Source organism: Lipophrys pholis (assembly GCF_963383615.2).
Source record: "Lipophrys pholis genome assembly, chromosome: 20".
Classification (NCBI taxonomy): Eukaryota; Metazoa; Chordata; class Actinopteri; order Blenniiformes; family Blenniidae; genus Lipophrys; species Lipophrys pholis.
In genome coordinates this window covers 17180405-17196793 of record NC_137648.1, presented here as the reverse complement: position 1 = coordinate 17196793, position 16389 = coordinate 17180405, and the positions used below count along the sequence as shown (strand labels likewise).

At 41.2% G+C, this 16389-nt stretch overlaps 2 protein-coding genes across 5 annotated transcripts; one reads left to right on the top strand and one right to left on the bottom strand.

Annotated features, from left to right (window-relative positions):
• Positions 1-10: 10 nt before the first annotated feature.
• Positions 11-11293, bottom strand: LOC308125427 (copine-3-like). Of its 3 annotated transcripts, none has more exons than XM_080489153.1 (17): positions 11016-11293; positions 10263-10400; positions 8536-8706; positions 8264-8443; positions 8092-8166; positions 7576-7647; positions 7096-7173; positions 6289-6378; positions 4999-5097; positions 4829-4915; positions 4659-4718; positions 4442-4575; positions 3252-3306; positions 2986-3037; positions 2772-2905; positions 2425-2658; positions 11-1994 (listed from the first exon to the last, which is right to left on the bottom strand). In XM_080489153.1, exons 3-17 carry the CDS (start codon positions 8692-8694, stop codon positions 1875-1877), a joined length of 1629 nt encoding a protein of 542 aa, XP_080345279.1. In that variant the 5' UTR covers positions 8695-8706; positions 10263-10400; positions 11016-11293; the 3' UTR covers positions 11-1874. The 3 variants fall into 3 exon arrangements, with proteins under 3 accessions (XP_080345279.1, XP_080345280.1, XP_080345278.1); XM_080489154.1 differs by lacking the exon at positions 11016-11293 and adding an exon at positions 10729-10794; XM_080489152.1 differs by lacking the exon at positions 11016-11293 and having other exon boundaries at positions 10263-10581.
• rmdn1 (regulator of microtubule dynamics 1) lies at positions 10607-15412 on the top strand. 2 transcript variants are annotated; one of them, XM_080489160.1, is made up of 11 exons: positions 10607-10923; positions 11056-11209; positions 11516-11621; positions 11845-11929; positions 13219-13378; positions 13460-13549; positions 13640-13695; positions 14099-14186; positions 14700-14730; positions 14801-14934; positions 15085-15412. In XM_080489160.1, the coding sequence occupies exons 2-11, from the start codon at positions 11078-11080 to the stop codon at positions 15124-15126; spliced, it is 924 nt and encodes a 307-aa protein (XP_080345286.1). In that variant the 5' UTR covers positions 10607-10923; positions 11056-11077; the 3' UTR covers positions 15127-15412. The 2 variants fall into 2 exon arrangements, with proteins under 2 accessions (XP_080345286.1, XP_080345287.1); XM_080489161.1 differs by having other exon boundaries at positions 10621-10642.
• The last annotated feature ends 977 nt before the right edge of the window (positions 15413-16389 follow it).

Genomic DNA, 16389 nt, shown 5'->3' with positions numbered 1-16389 from the left:
TAGTGTCATCCTGAATGCAGACTTGGACGGCCCACCTTTATTTATTTTCTTTAGTTGCACAAAATAAGAATTTACTACAGAACAAAAACAAGATGAAACCAAAATGTGCAGAAGAAGCACAAGGGTCCTCTCTATCAATGAACATGAATGAAAATAAAAGTAAAACAACCAAAAAAAACTATGAAAGAACAACAAGTAGAGAAAACAAAGAAGTTAATCAAAAACAGTCATCTAAACCACACAACATATCAACATAAAATCAGCGGAACACTATTAGGAAATAATAATTTTGCCTTAAAGAGGGAAGAATGTTAAATGATTTGTCCACAGGGTTCCAAAGTTTGGGTCCATAAATTTTGATAGAAAGTTGATGTTTAGAGGTACAACGGAGTGGCAGCTGCAGGTCATTGGGTTCCTTGTTGGTTCCAAGTGAATGGCTGAAGATAACAGGAAAAGGTTGTGACATGTATCAGGAAGGTGTTGCTCATTATCAATGAATTTACACATACATATGCATGTTTCTATTAAAAGATGAAATTGGTAAAAGTTTAAACTTTCTAAACAGAGGTGCAGTTGACCATTGACTTCTGGAATATGAAATCATTTTTGAAAAGGGTTTTTTGTATGTAGAGTATTTAAGTGGAGAAGGATGTGAGGCAGCCCAGACAACATTACAGTATGTGAGGTATAGATATATTAATCTATCACATTAGACATGACGTATTAACTAAATGAGATACGCTTCTGACTGGATGTGGTTTCCCCAGCTTTTCCAAAAAACAATTGCACAAATCATGAAGTTTGGCATCAAAAGTGCTGAATTTGTGGCAAGGCAAGTCAAATTTATTTCTCTTACAACATTCGTACACAAGGCAATTGACAGTGTGTTAGAGGGAAATGAAGGAAATATATTCAAACAAAGCCATTAAGAATACTGTTTTTCATTAAGATTACGAAATGCATTAACACTAGCAGCGACCCACAAATGACACAAGCATATAATCACAGTTATATAAAAACAATATGATTTAACAAAAACAGACTTTACATCATCATATGACGAACAATACAAGCTGTATGAATATTTGCATCCTCTTGATGACGTGATATGAACTGCTCACTGGGAGAAGCAAACAGCGAGAATCTAACAATACACACACTTCTGATACATTTGCAGTAGTAAAGTAGGCTTCTCTTGTTTTTATCATACAACACATGCTGTCACATTTATTGGCTACAGGGCAGAATATTTGATACTACAGTTAAAAAAAAATAAAAACAACAACTTCTGATTCAACCCCTTTAAGTGAAAATCTTCCAGTTCTGAAATGCAGTCAGGCACAAAAGCGCAAAGTAAATACTAGAATTAACTTCAGAGACACACAACGTATTCCTTTAAGGATCTCAGAGTTTTTTATCGGCACTTATTGTGATTGGTTGGTTGACTTTTGGAAAAATTCAAATGAAACAGTGGAATCCATCGAAATAATAACGTGACCTTCAGCTGGACTTTTTCACTGAATAACCTTCAAGTGGTTGACAAAAAGAAACAAGACTGTTTTAATACTGCAACTGTGACGAGATGAAAGTAGATACTTAAGTTCGAATGTAGGCACTGAGATTATAGGTTTTCAAGAATATAGATTACCCGTGCGATATGAATATTTTGTCTTTGGACACTTCTGTTAGAGAGGCAATTCCTTTTTTCAAACGAACGTTAAATCACATTGTAAACTCGTCACTGCATAGTGTCAGTGTGTTACCGTCCTCGGTCATGTACTCTACATGCAATAAATACAGACCTCAGCTGGAGCTGAAACAAGACGAGAAGTACAGCTCAAGTACTGCGGATAGTTTCAGCTTTTTCTTTTTCTTTAGGACGGTTCAGAATCACCAAACATTCTGGGAGGCTTCAATTTGTACGAATTGAAGAATGAAGCAAGTTGATCGGGGAGTTCTGCCAGGACGCTCTGGGCCAAGGCCAAGCTGCTTCCCTGCAAAGTCAGTAACACAGAGTGACAGCTCCAGTTTATATTGCGTTCAAACGGGCACGGCAAATGTGTCTGCTGGTGCCGGATGGACACGGCAGCCATGTCCCTGTCCGGTTCCACTGCTGTTCAGAAAGAAAGAGCTGACGTGCTTCTGTGAGTGTGGCTGGAGAAGTGAAACTTTTACGTTGGTGGTGCAGTGTTTGCCTGTGAGGGGTGCGCGGTGCCAAACTTTTTACATACATGTAATGCTGATATAAACACGCTGTGTCTGGATCTATTCTAACTCGGGCGGTCAAACCTTTAAAATTTTTAATCAGATTATTCATGATGACGGATTAATCCATGTCAACGCGTCAATGTAAACAGCCCTGATTGTAAAATGCACACGTAATGTTATAGTGACTTCCTGAGTTGCGGTGGAGCTGTGACTTACCTGGAACTGTCTGAAAGGCACAAACTGGACGATGTCCCTGGCGGCGACGTCGCCGTTGGGAGCGGCCAGCAGTTTGTCGTCGCTGTCGAGGAACTCCATCGCACTGAAGTCTGCACCTCCCACGCCCACGATGATGATCGACATGGGCAGACGAGAGGCCTCCACGATGGCGGTGCGCGTCAGGTCCATGTCGGTGATCACCCCGTCGGTGATGATGAGGAGCACGTAGTATTGCTGCACATCGAAAGAAACAAGAGATCCCAGTCAGTGTCTCCGCAGACCGACGTTTACAGCTCAGTCCACAAACGTGAAGCTATTACATTTCCCTTTGGACTGAAAACACCTACTGAGGCCATTTTCTGCTGCATGGCCTGTCTGGCGAAGCAGGAGACGTGATTGATGATGGGAGAGAAGTTGGTGGGACCCCAGAGCTTCAGCTGAGGTAGACACTGCTGGTAGGCCTGCACCACACCTTCAATACCTTCAATAGCAGAAGTGGAGCTCAGAACAGAAACCTTCCTTCCGTAACAAACTGAACCTCTGCGACAAGTCCAGTGTTACCTGCACAGAACGGATTTGATGGATTGAAGTTCACAGGAAATTCGTGTGAAACCTGCAGGAACACAAGTTGAGACATCAATAAAACAGTCCAGGAAGCCGATCACAATAATTTGATTAAAGAAAAGTGTGTTCCTGGAAGTCATGTGACCAATGATTAGGTGCAGAAACTGCCCAGCATGTTTTCATTAGCACAAGCAGCACGAGACGAGCCTAAAACTTTTACTTTTATACAGAATGCCTGACAAAGAAACAGATTTATTTCAAACCTGCCGGGACGGAGGGATCTGAGCTCCAAAACCAAACACGGGAAACATCTTATTGCTGCACAGAAAGACAGAGCCTGAGTGAAACTATGGAAATGTCACCACATTATTCATCTAAAACTGGGCAATAGTCATATAAGTTGTTGTACAAGATGTGACTCTTGCCCCGGCAATGCCAAATGTGAAGTTGTTGCAGTGTTTCACAGTATCAATAGTCTTTAAAGTGTCAGAGTGAAAGTCAGTGCTACTCTGCCGACTGCATTTCAACGCCGGCTGTTTGAAAACTAAACATTAAAAGCAACTGATCATCTTCTGGGACTGTCCAATATTTTTTTGGGGAAAAAATGTCAATGCAGAAATGGAGAATATTGTGAAAGTAAATGTTCCTCTAGACCCTGTGGCGTACTTGCTGGGAGCCATACCAAAGGACACATATTGCGGATTCTGTTATCAATTGCAGAGAAACTGGTAACTCTGAACCTGAAGGACACTAAATCACGGACGATCACACCGCAGAGACATCATGGAACAGATGACTGCAAGGCTACGAATTTAAACAGACATTTTTGCGCAAAGATGGAAAGATGTCCAGTCATTTTTAGACATTAATTGAAACGGGTTGTTGTAAAAGAAGGGACTATGTCTTCTGATAATCAATCTGGGCGTCTATGTTCACCTTGGTTTAATATGCATCTTTTGGTTCTACGTGTGTATAGGGGAATGTTTTTGTTTTTTGTGAAAAAATTTAATAAAAAGTGAAGAAAAAAAAAAAAGAAAAAGCACCTTATGGTCTCTATCTCAGTGAGTAAACAAAGATTTGACCAAACTGTTTGTCTGATTTAGAATCATTCTTCACGTCTTAATAAAAAAAATTGGACCTTTTTCTGACTAAATGGACAATCTGTGGGTTCAGGTGTGATTTCAAAGCGACGCCATCCAGAACAGATGATCAACTATTTAAATGTCTCATGTGTGCTTCAAGTGAAGTGGCGAGGTTTCCTCTGTGTTTTAGCAAATTCCAGTGATGGATAGCAGACAACAAAAGATAGACATTAAACAAAAACTACAGTAATATACATTATGACTCTTATTCAATCTTTTTGAAAAAGAAAAAGTAGTGACTGTGACCAGTTTGCAGGAACTCGAACAACTAATGTGTTCCTGATGTACATCGTTTTAAGAGTGAAGTTCACCTGTCGTAGTCCTGGATGACGTTCCCCACTGCCCATATGGCTGTCAGGTATTCGTTGTAGCCGTCAGGGTTGATGTAGTGGAGCGACTGGGGAGTGTTTGGATCCCCGTTGGAGCCCGTGAAGTCGATTGCGATCTGGAGCCGAAAGGACAATTCATACTTTCACATTGTCACCAAAAGACAAAAGAAAACTATTTGCCGGTCGTTCATAAACTCACCGTAAAGTTGATTTGGCAGCCTCCCATTATATAATCCAGGAAGGTAAATTCTTTCACCAGCTGGAAGAATTAAAAATGAGAAGGGAAAAAAACCAAAGTGATCCAGTTATTCAAAGGAAAACGTTCTAAAGAATTATTACAAATGAAATATAAAGTTTCTAAATTCTTACCTGGCACTGTTTGATGCATATGACCCCAGAGTTTTTATAGTTTGGCTTCTTCCCTTTCTTTCTCTGGTTAATGCAGTCGAACTCAGCCTGAAATTTAAAACAGCCGCCGGCGACATCAGTGAAACAGAAATCCTCTAATCCGAAACAGCACGCTGTAATTAAGGTCTCACCGGCGAGATGTGCGTCCCCACTTGCATCTCCGCTAATGTGGTCTGAAAACTCCCAATAAGATCGTGGGAGCCGTTATAGCGGTGGTCGTAACAGTCAACCTTCACAGCACGAGAAGAACGGTCACACAGCGTCGCAAAACAGCAGCGACGCAGAGTAGAAGGCTAAGATAGGCAATCCTACGTCGGAGGGATGCAGGTTTAATCAAGCTACGACCAACAGTTCGACATGATATCCACTTTTAAATATGTTTCTTCTATAAATATAATAATATTCATTTTGAGTGCTGAAAATGTCCTTATCTAGATCAGGGACTCGACAAACTGCTTCATAACTGTGGAAAACCCAATATTTTAGGCGATGAAGTAAATTACAATTTGTCTGAAATAACATACACATTCAGTGTTTCCCAATAATCCATGTACGAGCAGGAAATAGAAAGACATGAACAAACAAAAAAACAAACAAACAAACAAAACAAACAAACGGTAAAGAGAACAAAAGAAGATCGCACGCCATGAATCGTGCATACATACACCCACTGCTCATCCAGCCGGGGGTCACAAGGTCTCCCTTGTTTTAAGTTTGCCAGCGCCATAAGATGAAAGGAAAATGCAATAAAAGATGAATTAGTAGTAAGTAATATGGTTACTGAAGCCACCAAGTTCAAACTGAATTCAAAATAAGTTAGAAGGTTCAACTGAACTCATTCTTCGGGGAGTGTTCCAAAGGTGCAGGATGCAATATTTTTTACTTTAAAACGACTCGAGTAGAAGAAAGAAAGACTTGAAATATGTGAAGTCTATGCGTTGGATGTAGAGAATCATCAGTGTCAGGTTTAACAGTAAACTGGAGCTTGCACTAGTCGGGGTTCGACCCACTCCTTGTTAAGTTTGTCTTTCTTACCCGTCTTGCGTTTACACAGCAACGTTCAGAAAAGGATGTCGGCTTACGCGGAAACAGCAGAAACACTAAAATGATGTAGTTTTTATTTTGGACCACTGGTGGGTGCTGTTGTTTGCTTTTGTAATGAAACCGTTTCCGCCATCTTGTTATGGAGCTTGCTTTCAAAAAGTTGCATTTCCAGTAAACCGATGAAAATTTTGCAATTTCAGGGGGAGGAAAGTTTGGACACTTCCTCTATCATTGGAGAGGCAATGTGGCACTAGTTGAGCATTACATACTGCACCTTTTAAGGAAACAGGACATGTTAATAGGGTAGATTAACACATGACACAAATCAAATATATCAAAAGGTTTTTTTTGTCATTTAAAATGAAATTCAGTTTTACCTTTATGGGTTTCTCCACATCCCCTCCACACAGACCTCGCAAAGAGATGCGGAATGGTCTCCAAATAGGATTTAAGTTGTTGTGTACGACCTACAAAAACCAAGCTACAGTGAGCCACAAGTCAAAATGATAGAATGTCAACAGGTATAAACACGGGTATATAAATAGATCTAGCAAATGTACGTTAATGGTGGATCATAGGTATTGTTCAGTGGAAGGTTTACTTAATTTCTCTAAAGTGAGGAGTTTCCATAATATTCTAAAGTTTTGAAACATTTGAATAACTTGAATATTAACATTTCGAACATGTAAAAAAAAACGAAACAACACAAAAAAACAAAAAAAAATAATTAAAATTAGATGGATATTTGTGATGCTACTTCTTTTTTTAAGTAAACCCAACTCACATTAACTAAGTGATAACTAGATTATTCTGAATAAATAGCATTTACGCTTATAGTGCAAGCAACAAATGTAAGGCAATGCTTTGCAAAAACCTGTTTTTCTTATTTATGATTACTGCTTCCTTTTCAGTAATTTCTAAAAGTGAATTACAGGAGTTCAAGCAATACAAACCACATGTTGAATAAATGTACTCACAAAATTAAATAAACGATCATGAAAACTTGTTCAATGTCATGCTGTTTGCTGTTCTAACGTTACCACCAGTATACCTGTTGTTCTGTTATTTACATATTGAAAATTCATAAATAAAATATTTGGAAAATTTGATTAAATTAAATAAAGTACACAACTAGAAACAACAAATTAGAACCCACCAGACAAATACTATTAGGGTTTAATCACCTCGGTCCTGTGAGCCAGCTGCCATCCGGTCTCTGTCTGCTTGAAGAATTCCAGGAAAGGATCGGACCACCACAAGTACTGAACAACATGCAATCAGTCATTTAAAGCACATCAGAGGAACAAAACAATATACGTCCTCTCAAGGAGAATCATACGATGTGCTGCTGGTACATCCACCAGGGAAGGAGTTTTCCAACTTTCCCCTGCGTTTAGCATTGCAATACAAGTTTACACCACAAGGTGGTGTGTTGAGTCATCCAAAATTGCTCCTATATGATGCAGTTTATTTGAACAGCTTAAAAAAGTTTGTATGCAATTTACACACTGGAGCTAATCTGGACCACTGAAACTGACAACCACAAAGAAGAGCTCTACATGAAGTGTATGGCTAAAGTTTTACGTACTTTCAAATTGAAATGTTTTAATGGACAACACAAGACGGTCAAATCAAACGTATCAACGCCGGGTCATCCGCTGTACCTTTTTGTCCAGTTTCCGTGCAGAAATTTCAAAATTTGCCACTCTGTTGTCAGTTATTTCTTCAGCAGAGATCTGTTTAAAATAAAAAAAATAAAAAAAAACACAGTCGGCAGGGTTTGTGGTTCTTGTCATGTTTTTAGACAATTGATTATGATGAGTCGACACTATTTATATTTCAGTCTTGGATATGCACAGTAATTCAGAGACACGCAACTGATTCCATAAAAGTTGTGGATTCCTGTGCGATTAAAAATCTGTTAGCAATACGAACTGTTTTTTTTTTTTTTTTAATCAAAAGTAGTATGAAAGAATGTATTTAGCAATTTAATGTGTTAGTATAGTTCTGTGTACAGTAAAAAGGATTTTTTTTTTTTTTTAAATGTCCAGATGATTGCAATCAGTTCTGAATTATATGAATTTGTCCGAACTTCACTGGAATCAAAATCTTTGAATCCAGTCGTGACCCGTGAAGTTCCGTTATATCACATCACAGCTTGGAAAACCAACTCCACGCACTGTGATGGTCCCGTGACCCGCATGCTTCTTGTTTTTCAGCAGCAGAGGTCGAGTCATCCGCTTGTTGGAAACAATCTGGAAGCAGACATCAATGCGGGAATTGACGAGAAGAACAATGGGAAGGCAGAGAGATGTGCAGCGTACAATTCAGGCTGCACGAGGCCGACCTCACCTGGCCCAGGGTGCATTCAAGCTCCCCCAGGAAGTCGTCGTCATCCAGGTTGTAGGTGTTATTGTCGATGTCGTACACGCAAAACCTCAGGCTCTGCACCATCTCGAAATAGTAGTCCAGGACGAACTTCTTAGCAAACTTTGGATTCAGGCAGTTCAGGATCATCTCTGTGCGGCCAAACTGAATCATATAGGAAGACGCATCGTAGCTAATGTGAGACCGGGCTCTGAACGAAAACCTCGACGACAAGAGCTTTGGATTCAGATACAGACCTCATACCACTTTGATCCTGACGTCTTGATGTACAAAGCACATAACGGGTCGGACTTTGAGAAGACATCCATGTCCAGGAGGTTCTCACAGGAGATGGTCAGCTCTACCTTGGTGGCCATGTGGGTGGCTGCCTGAGGTGGGGCTCCTGCTAAGGCCATGGTAGCTCCGGACTAGAGGTGTTACACGCAGGCAAAACAGAAAAACAAGTCAAACACTTGAACTGCAGAACGAGAATACTTTTTACATTTCATGCAACATTTGAAATAAAGAAAAATACTTCCGACTGATTTTGTTAGCACATTTTCTGAAGTAAAATCAGCGAAACTGGCTTCACGTTGTGATATTGCAATGGCATCACTAGTTTATGGCATGGTCAGTAGTTCATATCATATTAACAAATTTATCATGTCAACAAACCGCAGTGCTTTTTTCTGAGCTGCCACGGTGGAGTCCATCTGTTAGGATATATGTATGGGTGTGGATTACATCATACTGTAACTTTTAAGTGTTTGAATAATGATTCAGCATACCCTTACATAGAACACACTGACATTATATTTAATAAACACCAGCATCCATACTTGTTTAGTTTAATTTTGTTAAATTGTTCACTACGATCAAGCAATCCCGCAGTTTCAACGACGAAGATAAGTGAGCACGGCAGCTCTGGTACCTACACCGGCTGGCGGCTGCTGTCAATTACAAAATGTGCAGTGTGCAATATTCGCTAATTGGTTTCAAAATAAACGCTCCAATCACATCGCTTTGAATCTATTAGAACTCAAAGAATGAGTTATTCGAGCTAAAAACTACTCATTAAAAGTTAAGTCAAATAATGTAAGTATGGAATTCAAATATTCTTTTCAATATTATATAAAGTCAAACTTTTATTTTTACGATATGATGTTGTATTTCAAAAGAAAATCTATTTGAAGCGAAGAATTTGATGAGCTGTGTTATTCATTTAGTCGACCATCACTCAGTTATAATTAGGGAATTCTGATGTGTCATTTCAAAGTAAAACTCTTTGAAAATTGGAACATGACCAAATACTACATGATTTAAGCAGATTTCAAGTTGGAGTAACTCCAAAATTCCTAGTTGTTATGAGGTCATTCCACATCACAGCAATAGTCGACCATCTCAAGATACCACTCAGTCAATATTAGGGAATTCTGATGTGTCATTTCAGAATAAAACAACAACAATTGAAAATGTCATATGCAGCATATATTGAAAAAACGTTTTACTTAACATCATATTGAAAACATTATTTGCATTCTATCCATACATTATTTGAATTAACTTAAGTCTTTTTTTTTTAGCTTGACTAAATAATTTTTTGCAAGCGTTCTAATAGAGCCACGGCGATGTGATTGGAGCTTTTATTTTGAGATGAGTTAGCGGACATACTACTCTGCATATTTGAACACTGACAGCAGCCGACAGCCGCCGTGCGGGCTTTACAGCCCTGGAAAGGGTTTTAGCAGATGGACGAGTTTATATCAGGACATTTTTAATAGTAAAGGTGTTTGTTTTTTTTGTAAAATTATAATGTGTAATTAATTGTAAGATAACGGAGGATTCCTTCTGGGATGTTCGCTATGTCAACGACATGCACTCTGAGCCCGTTAAGTGGGAGTGGCGACGCCCCGACCACTGAAGCTTCACAAAAGCGGCCTTCAGTAAGCCACACCGGTGTCGAGCGCACTCATATTTAACTTACCTGTCCACTTGTTGAAAGTCAAACACTTTAGCCGAGCCTCTCGACGTCCAGGAACCACAAACAGGTTTATCTGACAACAACAGCTGGGCGACCCCCGGAGGGAGGAGCCGTGTTACTCAAACGTCTTCTGCCCCGCTTCTGCTCCACAACGTTAAAAACAAATAACATTAAAAAAAAAAAGAAGTTACATTAAGTCGACTTATTGCTGTTGTTGGGCCAAGGCGAGATTAAATGACACACTTTTCTTGACAATAATAAAATAACACGCTGTGGTAATTCACTGCAAAGCAAAGACAAACTGTATTACGCTAAGTGGAACAATCGGCGGGCTATGCTTGTTTCTCATCGGTCGTTTATTAGAAACGGAAAATGCATGGAAGGTAAATACGTTGTAATTCTAATTAAACGTTGTTTTTTCCCCCGCCTGAATTAGTCATAAACGTTGTAGGTAGGTCACTTATTTTACCTTAAAATCCACGAGTTATAGTTTGTTCTGAACATGTCTGGCCGGTGCGCTTGAGTGTTTCGAACTAACTGGTTCCCCTGTTAACCTGTGACCGACTGCCGGTGTTGCAGCTCGCAACAGCAAATGTTAAAAACCCGACCGAAATCCACGGCAAACGCCGGTTTAACTAAATTCACAACAAAGTTTTGCAGTGTGGTAAGTCTTATTTTAACATGTGCTGTTATTAACACCAACGACTAAATGATGTCGGTGACCAGTTGACATGGAAGTCAGTTGATAGGACACACCTGTTCGAGAGTATATAAAGGTGAGCCTTCGTTCTGTCAGAGTCGAGACATTCTCGTGAAAGATGGCTTGCAGGGTCGCGGCTCGCTGTGCGAGCAGGATTTTGTCCGAGTTCACGTCTACTGCAAAAGCTGCAGGTGGCAGAGGCAGAAGTCGGAACTACCGGACATATTTAAGGACATCCTCGACTCTGACTGTAAGTTATCTTTTTTTTTTTTTTTTTTTTCTGTAGGATGGTGATCACCTGTCTGTTTTCTAACTTTTTTTTTTTGTTTTGTTTTCCTTTTGGGGGGGCGGGGTTGGAAAATCAGGTGACGCATTATTGCACCTAATTAATATGTGGGTTAAAGGTCAGCATGACTTTAGAGCTGCTGATATCAGGACATCTGTGATAATGCTGATGTGTGTGCATGCAGAAAGCACATTTCTCACAATCTGGACTGAACGAAATGTGACTGACCCACTGATGGTGGCTGTGTTTTGGTTGTTTTTCCCTGTGCAGGGTGGTCGAGCTGCATGTCTCCTAGGGCTGCCTGTGATCTCCTACCTGGGTTATACAGTCTACTGCAGGGTGCAGAGTTCAGCAGTGGTCTGCGCTTTAGACAAAGGTGAGCCGCCGTTTGTTGTAATTGTGGCCTGTATTCAGGACTGATCACTGCAACGTTTGTCATTATTAAATTACCCCCCCCCCCCCCCCCCCCCCCCACACACACACACACACTATTCTAAATGCATTTTTATGAACTTAATTTCAAGCCTTCACTTAAGTTTCAAAGTGCTCTTTTCTTTATTTTAATGAAATCTAGTCCTTGTAAATGTGCTGTCTTGTAGATGCGGTCGTGGAGCAGGCTGATTACCTGTACAGCTGTGCAGAGATTGAAAAACTCTACCAGTTGCTCTTGCAGTACAAAGAGAGGTAAAGAAAAACCTAAAGATTGTTTTCCAACTCATTTCCACCCTAGTTTGACCGTCATTAGTTTTGTTTTTCACCCTTACCTTTACAAGGGGGCGCCAAGCAAGGAATTTCTGAATTTGCTTCAAATTGATTATCACTGTAAAGCCAATGGTTTTGTCGGTTAATTTACACTCAACGTGTAGCCAAGAACAATTCAAGCACATGTTTCTGGTATCCTATAACAAAATGTTTAGATATGGTCTTTAAATGTCACATCTTATAGACTAAAGTTGTGAAGAATACAAAACACGGGCAGATCAAATGTGAATTACATTTTTGGAAAAACTGACCTTTCCATTGAAATCTTATTAAAATGTTCACGTTTCCCTTTATACTGCGGTGGAGCTTACTGAACATTATGTCAGAGCACCGGAGTCTTCCAGTGATGGTACAAATATTACTCTTTGCTGGTTTTCTGGAGGTAGCGCTTCACCAGGCGCGACTGATGTAGTTCATTATGTTGGACAAAGCAACGACCCAGTTTTGCAGCTGACTGAGGTTTTCGTTCAAAAGCTTCACACATCCTTCAACCTTGACGAGATCCCCAGACGCACCGACGCATCCCCACAGAATGATGCGCCCACTGTTTAACTGTGGGGATGGTGTTCTCTGGGTTATAAGGCTCTGAGCGTTCACTCGTACACACAAGGGTACAATGTATTGCACATTAGTTGTTGTGTTAAGCAAAGTGACTGCAGTGGGGTAAACAGTTTTTGAGCGTTTGTTTTTGTTGGCCTGTAGCATTTGCCTGACGGCAGTGTGACCTGTCAATGATTGTGTGGGGGGGGGGGGAAATGCGCACTTCAAGTGTTTGGAGAGGGCGGCTGACGATCCTCTGGAGCGCTCGCCTCTTTGCAGCTGCTGTGCCGCACGTTAATGCAGATGGTCTAGATGGTACACTGATGGATGGGACGCTCCTGAGCCACATGCAGGAGACCCAGGTCCACCTGTCTGAGGGAGGATGGTGTTCAACGCAGAGCTCTGGCCCACAAAACGCAGCTGCACCATAGCGCCCCTGCTGGTGGGACAATACAACATGGAGGGCTATAACTAGAGCATCTTTGTGTGCACAAGTAAAATTTAAGTGTTGAAAATAAAATTAAGATGCTTGGAAAAGCTGTTAAAAATTCACAAAGGGTTTGTTTTTGGGTTTTTTAAACAAAGTGTAAATAAGGAATATTTACCAAGTTGTTGGCTACAAAAATGCACATTATAAGGTTGACTTAAAATTGCTTTGCGGTTGTGTGCAGCGACGACGCAGAGTTCCTGTGGCGGCTCGCCCGCGCGTCACGCAACATGGCGCTGCTGCCGGACATGGACGGCAGCCAGAAGAAGCAGCTGATCTTCGATGCGTTTGAATACGCCACAAAGGCCCTTGAGAAAGACGACCGGTGTTTTGCTGCACACAAGGTGAAATTTCATAATTCATCCTCGCTTGTCACGGTGTGAAGACTGATCAGGCTGAGCGGTAAACCTTGTCGTTTAACTCAGTGGTACGCCGTGTGTCTGGGTGACGTCGGGGACTATCAGGGAACCAAATCCAAGCTGGCAAGTTCGGTCGTCATCAGGAGGCACCTGGAGGTGAGGGAACGTTCCCTCACATGATCACGGCATCACTTTCAGATGTTCACTGAAGTCCAGGTGGTTGTGTTTTTTTTTGCCTTCTCTTAGGAAGCGGTCAAGCTCAACCCCAAAGATGCCACTTCCCTCCACATACTGGGTTACTGGTGAGCGCTATAAAATCACGCTGAAGTTTTAGGATACGAGAGTTGAGTGGCAAGTCTCTCTGGATTTTTGCCAGTTCATGGAAAAAAAACTGATTGACCCGTAAAATTTGAGTCGGCTGGTCAAAGTTACTCCGAGTTGCTGCAGGTGACAGGACACTCGTACTGAGACAATCCGACTCCCCCTGACCTAAAATGGCTGAACTTCCTGCTTCAGTCAGTGGTAAAACGCAACCTGATTGTTCGCGGTGTGTTTCCACACCAGTTGAACTCTAAACCTGCACTACGGCGGACATTTGTGATTCCAGACGGTCAATATAATGCAAAACTATTTCCTCAAGCCAGCTCCTCTGTCGCGGCACAGTGTGATCTTCAAGCAGACGAGTCGTTCTTTTCTCTTTTGTAGGTGCTTTGCATTCGCCGAGCTGCCCTGGTACCAGCGCAAACTAGCCGCCGTGATTTTCTCCAAACCTCCAGAATCAACGTACGAGGAGGTGAGAACTCCTTGTGCCATTCATGTGCCAAAGGACGAGTTTTAAATCTGGATCGGAGGGGTGAATGTTTTTTATTAAAGCCGTAACGCAACGTGAAAGAGCAGAAACGTGAAGTAGCCAGGCTGTGCTGGATCAGTAACCGCCATGGTCCAATGGCTTGACAGCTCGCGGTTTTTAAAAAAAAAAAAAAAAAAAACTCCTGCACTTTGATATCTAATTTTAGCATTTAACACTAGTGAAATACATTTGGTCCCTTGGCTTCTATGTGTGATGATCCACTGTTTTGGCTTTCTCTTTTCTGTTGCGTTTTCCTCCTGTAATTACTCCTGCTCACACGGGCCAGGTTGGGCAGGGAAAGCTGTATGCTCTCCTTAAATGAAGACATACCAAGGCCCATGTACTTGCATGAATGACTAAAGATTATTGTAGCGAAAACGTTGACTCGGTGAGAATGCGTAACGTCATCATTTTGCGATTCGAGTCTCAAATTTAACAAACTGGTGCCTCTTTCAGGCTCTGGACTTCTTCCTGAAAGCAGAGGAAGGTGCGTGCTCATGAAGAACGACTCCACATTAGGTGTTCATACAGAGCACTAACTTGTGTAATTTCTCCAGTCGATCCAGAATTCTACAGTAAAAACATGCTCATGCTGGGGAAGACCTACATGGCGCTGAAAGACAAGGAGAAAGCTCTGCTGTGGCTGACCAAAGCTAAAGGCTATCCCGCACGCACATGGGAAGACAAAGAGGTAACTTGATGACGCCCACTGAAACGTGACTGGATTCAAGTAAAGCGGTCTTGCTCCGGTTTATTTTTTTTGGGGGAGGGGGGGGTCTCAAAAAATGGCATGAGAACATTAAGAATTTTCTTTAATGTAAAATCTTATTTTCTCCCTCAGGTTAATCAAGAAGCTGTGGAGCTCCTGAAGAAGCTGGGATGAAGTCTTGTTGCCTCGCACGTTTTGTGGATGCAATCACTCCTACCTGGAGATGGGACTTGGCTCAAATGGCTGGCGTGGATAAATTCATCTAGCTTACATCACCAAGCGGTCTCTAGTTAGGAAAGTGAAGGAATGTCTTTTCTAGTTTGTACATCTTTTGATGGTGAGATGTACAAATTCAGAATTATAGCCAGTAAACGTAAAAATTTTACTTAATTAGGGTTTGAATATTGTTAAATGGTCCCTGTTAAACTGTTTGCCTCTAATAAAATGTTGATGCAAGGATTCCTCGTGTGTGTGGGTGATATAATGGATTTGACACAAAACTTCAACACAAGGAGCCAGTGAGGGGCTTTTATTCACTTATTCGTATCTCATAAATCCATCTTTCTCTCTCCATTTAAAATGGGTGAAAGCAGATTAAAAATGAATCTTCTATACACATCGTCTCCAGTAAAGGGGCATTCTGTACAGTGTAGTTGGTGTTTACAGTGTGTATCTACACGCGATATGTTACAGTTTGGATGCGTCTCGCATGGACAAAGCACAGTAACCTCCCCTCTGTCTATAGTTGATAAAGCGTCAAATGATTTGGTTACTCACTTCACCACCTGAAACGTCCCCAATCGATTTCTGTTAAAAGGCATCAGATTTCCATCAATGGAACGGCGGCTCTGTGTAATCCATTAGAATATTTTTAATTCATTTTACTGTCTATCTTTATACAATGAATATTCACATACAGTTTGATTTTCTTTGATTACAGGTTTCTGTTCGAACGGAAGCGGAGTTATGCGGCTGCGAGCGCTGGCTTTTTTTCTTTTTCTTGCTACAGTAAAGGTTCTCAGCCTCGCACAGACGACTCCACTAATCACCTCAGAGGAAAAAGCCGCTTCTTGCCATTTGCAGTGGTCTAAAGAAAAAGAGCACACACAATAGCTTTTTTTTTTTTCCTGCATTCAGGCCACTGGCTGAAAGAATAAGCACCAGAGTTGATTAGAACAAAAGGAGTAAGACAAGACATAACATTATCTGGGGGGGGGGGGGGTCCCCTGAAGTGATGGACAGAATAAAGGATGACTTGGTTCATGGTCAGGCTGTGTCAACTGCACTCTGATTCAGTGACTTTTAATCAAAGGTCATCTGGAGCTGAATGATCTGAGAGAAGAAGAATTGAGGATTGCCACTAGATGGAGTTGAGTCATTTTGCTGCTTTCAGTCTGAGAACAGGAGAGAAGCAGTCGCCAATCTGACTAGAAGATT

Bases quoted from the DNA above. Each gene is read 5' to 3' on its own strand.
- LOC308125427 (XM_080489153.1), bottom strand. From the start codon at position 8,694: ATGGCCTTAGCAGGAGCCCCACCTCAGGCAGCCACCCACATGGCCACC. The intron at 8,444-8,535 runs GTCTGTATCTGA...TATATGATTCAG, and splicing joins CAGGATCAAAGTGGTATGAG to TTTGGCCGCACAGAGATGAT. The intron at 7,174-7,575 runs GTACAGCGGATG...CATGTTGTTCAG, and splicing joins CACGGAAACTGGACAAAAAG to TACTTGTGGTGGTCCGATCC.
- rmdn1 (XM_080489160.1), top strand. From the start codon at position 11,078: ATGGCTTGCAGGGTCGCGGCTCGCTGTGCGAGCAGGATTTTGTCCGAG. The intron at 11,622-11,844 runs GTGAGCCGCCGT...GCTGTCTTGTAG, and splicing joins GGTCTGCGCTTTAGACAAAG to ATGCGGTCGTGGAGCAGGCT. The intron at 11,930-13,218 runs GTAAAGAAAAAC...GGTTGTGTGCAG, and splicing joins CTCTTGCAGTACAAAGAGAG to CGACGACGCAGAGTTCCTGT.